Source organism: Triticum dicoccoides, chromosome 5A, assembly GCF_002162155.2.
Source record: "Triticum dicoccoides isolate Atlit2015 ecotype Zavitan chromosome 5A, WEW_v2.0, whole genome shotgun sequence".
NCBI lineage: Eukaryota > Viridiplantae > Streptophyta > Magnoliopsida > Poales > Poaceae > Triticum > Triticum dicoccoides.
In genome coordinates, this window is record NC_041388.1 from 376,665,453 (window position 1) to 376,668,533 (window position 3,081).

General features: G+C 43.2%; 1 protein-coding gene across 3 annotated transcripts in view; it reads left to right on the top strand.

Moving 5' to 3' along the window:
- The window catches only part of LOC119301625, a 5,509-nt gene extending 4,983 nt beyond the window's left edge, over positions 1–526 (top strand). For all 3 annotated transcript variants that reach the window (XM_037578616.1, XM_037578617.1, XM_037578618.1), the window contains one exon: positions 156–526. In XM_037578616.1, the coding sequence (XP_037434513.1) occupies positions 156–258 (103 nt within the window). In that variant the 3' untranslated portion in view covers positions 259–526. The remainder of the gene's footprint in view (positions 1–155) is intronic.
- The last annotated feature ends 2,555 nt before the right edge of the window (positions 527–3,081 follow it).

Here is a 3,081-nt window from a genome sequence, read left to right on the forward strand (position 1 = left end):
CGTTCTCTGTCAAACAAAAAAAGAAGAGAAATGTTGGATCAAAACTTGGCAGGCAGGAGTCTTTGACTGTTGGCAGATAGTTGCTCAGCAGGAATCGGGTGTTCATTTGGCATGTTTACGGAATCTGTAAACTAACAAAGTGAACTTTTCATCAGGGCTGAAGTTTTAGAGAACACAGGAGGCACGGGTGAAGCTGAAGGCTCTAGGCGACGACACACAAGCATGGGTGGTGGATCGAGGAGGGGCGCAAAGTCCTGACAATCACTTGGAAGGACTGAATACATTGGCTTTGCAGAATTTCAGAAGTCAATGTTGTGCATTTTGTCATCTTGGATGGACGTATTTTTTGGTCCAACAGTATACCTATGTAATTGAGACAGTTGTCGTTTAAGTTAGGGAGCAGTGGCACTTGGGGCATCCTGCAACCACAAGTCGGTTTGGTGCTCCCTTTTCAAGAGGTTGGCTAGAAAGTCTACAGCCCTGTTTTGATTACGCTTAAGCTTGGTGGGTATAAGTTCCCGGTCTCCATAGGTCATGTGCTTCACTTCGCTGTTGATGTGCGCCATCAGTGAGCGGTCAACCTGTGGATCTTCCAGGGCAGCAAGTAGTTTGGCGCGGTACCAAGGGTAAGGCTAGGGCAGTATACCTGTAGCGCCAATTGCATACCTTCTGTGGCTGCATACTACTCCCTCATACTTCCTCCGTTTTAAATAGATGACTCATCTTTGTACTAAGTTTATGTTAAAATTAGTATAAAGTTGAATCATTTATTTTGGAACGGAGGGAGTACATTTAAGCTCACTTATGGTCTAGCAGTTTAATAAAGTGTTTTTCGCCATTTACATTGCTGCATAGCGTCTAGGAAAATAAACTACTGGACTTGCGGAAGCTGTTTATTTGCCATTAGTACATCTTTGTCAGCGCCCGGCCTCAGAAGCGTCCGCGCGGGACGCTAGCTCGCCGCAGTATGAAAGGGCAAAATGTTCCTCGCTGTCCCGAATCACCAGTACAATTCCAGCCGAATGGCCATCAGTGGTAAAGGATCCATCGACACTCGACAGAGACTCCACGGCCTTCTGTATCGGACGGAGCTCGGGCGACCTCATCACTCATTACCGCCTTCCCGCGAATAGGGCCTCGGCCATTATGTGTCCTTATCTGCATGAGTGTGCCCATCCCATGAACTGTAGCTAGCTAGGAAGCCTCTTCAAGCCCCTCACATCCAATTTTGTAAATGCATCATCTCCAAAGCCGGCCAAGAAAAAGGGGGATGATCCTGTCCTCCTAGGGGTTTTGTGAAATTTAATGTTGACGCCTCTTTTGATCATGACATGTTGAAGGATATGATGGGGGCAGTACCATGGGACGATAAAGGTAGGTTTATTGCAAGAGGAAATGAAAAAATTGACTAATGTGCGGATGTTCTGATGGCGGAAGCTTTAACACTCAAATTTAGTCTAACACTGACGCAAAGGGCGGGGTGTAATCGCATAATCATCAATTCAGACAATCTGGAGGTGATAGAGACTATGCAAGATGGAGGACAATCAGCGGGTGCGGCGGCATCAATTTTCGATGATTGCTTTCACTATGCATGTGATTTTGTCATAACTAGATTCGAACATTGTTATGGAGAGGCAAATAAAGTAGCTCATGAACTTGTCAGATTAGCTAGATTTTCTTTGACTTCAGACTATTTTGAGGAGCCTCAAAATGAAATTGTAGTGATCCTCACAAACGATGTAACGATTATCTCAAATGAATAAAGTTCCGTTTTATTTCAAAAAAAGGAAGCCTCTTCAAGCCTGCACCGGCGGTGCACTCTTGCCATGAGCAGCATCGCCACTCTTGGGAATATATCTGGTGCACCGGAGTTTGTGGTGCTACCGGTGCACCAAACTTACCTTGTACTTTTAAAATGTTTAAAAAATTCTGCAAAAAAGTTAGTACACTCACACAACATCAATGTAGGTTGTCACAAAGTTTCAAGTCAAAATTCGAAACATAACTCCAAAAACAAAAATAACAAATTCAACACTGAATAGTACATAACATAACTTGGGCCTTAGATTTGGCCCATTATCACACTGATGTCAAATTTGACATTTTTGTACCACAAAAATATTTTGAATTTGTATACGAGTTTCTGTGATATCATACATTCCCCGCCACTCTTCTATACTTCTATATATCTACACTAGTAGAAAAAATGGTTAAATGTGAAGCACATTAGTGCCGGTTTGAATTTGAGCCGCACTAATGTATCCATTAGTGCCGGTTCCAACGGCTAGGTGGGCGGACATCATTAGTACCGGTTCGTGGCGAACCTTTAGCACCGGTTCATGCCACGAACCGGTACTAAAGTGAGTGGTGGCAGGATGTTGTCAGTCCGGGCCCCCTCCAGCACCTTTAGTACTGGGTCGTATCACAAACCGGTACTAAAGGTTGTCCTACATACACCCTTCGTCCACCCGAACTCGCTCTGTTCTTCCCCTTTCCCCTCTCCTCTCGGTTCTTTCCCTCTTCCTCTCAAGCTCATCACACATTTTGCCCAAAATTTGTCAAGATTTGAAGGCCCCCATCCATTCAAATGATCACAAATGTTAGCAACTTTGTCCTTTCATCTCTCATTGCTAGATTAGCTCGTGCAATGCTTTATATAGTGATTGGTTTTCGAGTTTAATAATTTGGGAGGAATTATATATATGTGCTAGTATTTGACTTATATGCAATTTGAGGTAAAAAATAACACTTAGTTTGCATATGTAGGTGTGGTTTACTTAGTGCCTTCTAAATCTCCGTCGTAACCACCGTCGATCGCCCGCAACGTCCCGTCGCCGACACCACCTTGTGGTGAGCCTCTTGTTCATGAATGTTTTATATAAAAAAATTGATGTTTGTGTGATTTGGATATATAGTTACTCGTATAATTATCTTACCCATACATTGTTTGTTATACATAGTACCATGGTTTTGATATCCGTCCCCGTCGGCCCTCGTCTGGGTTATGATTCGTATGTGGTATATTCTCTTTTAAAATTATTTGTTGCATTTCGTGTTTATGACAAATTATGCCCATCA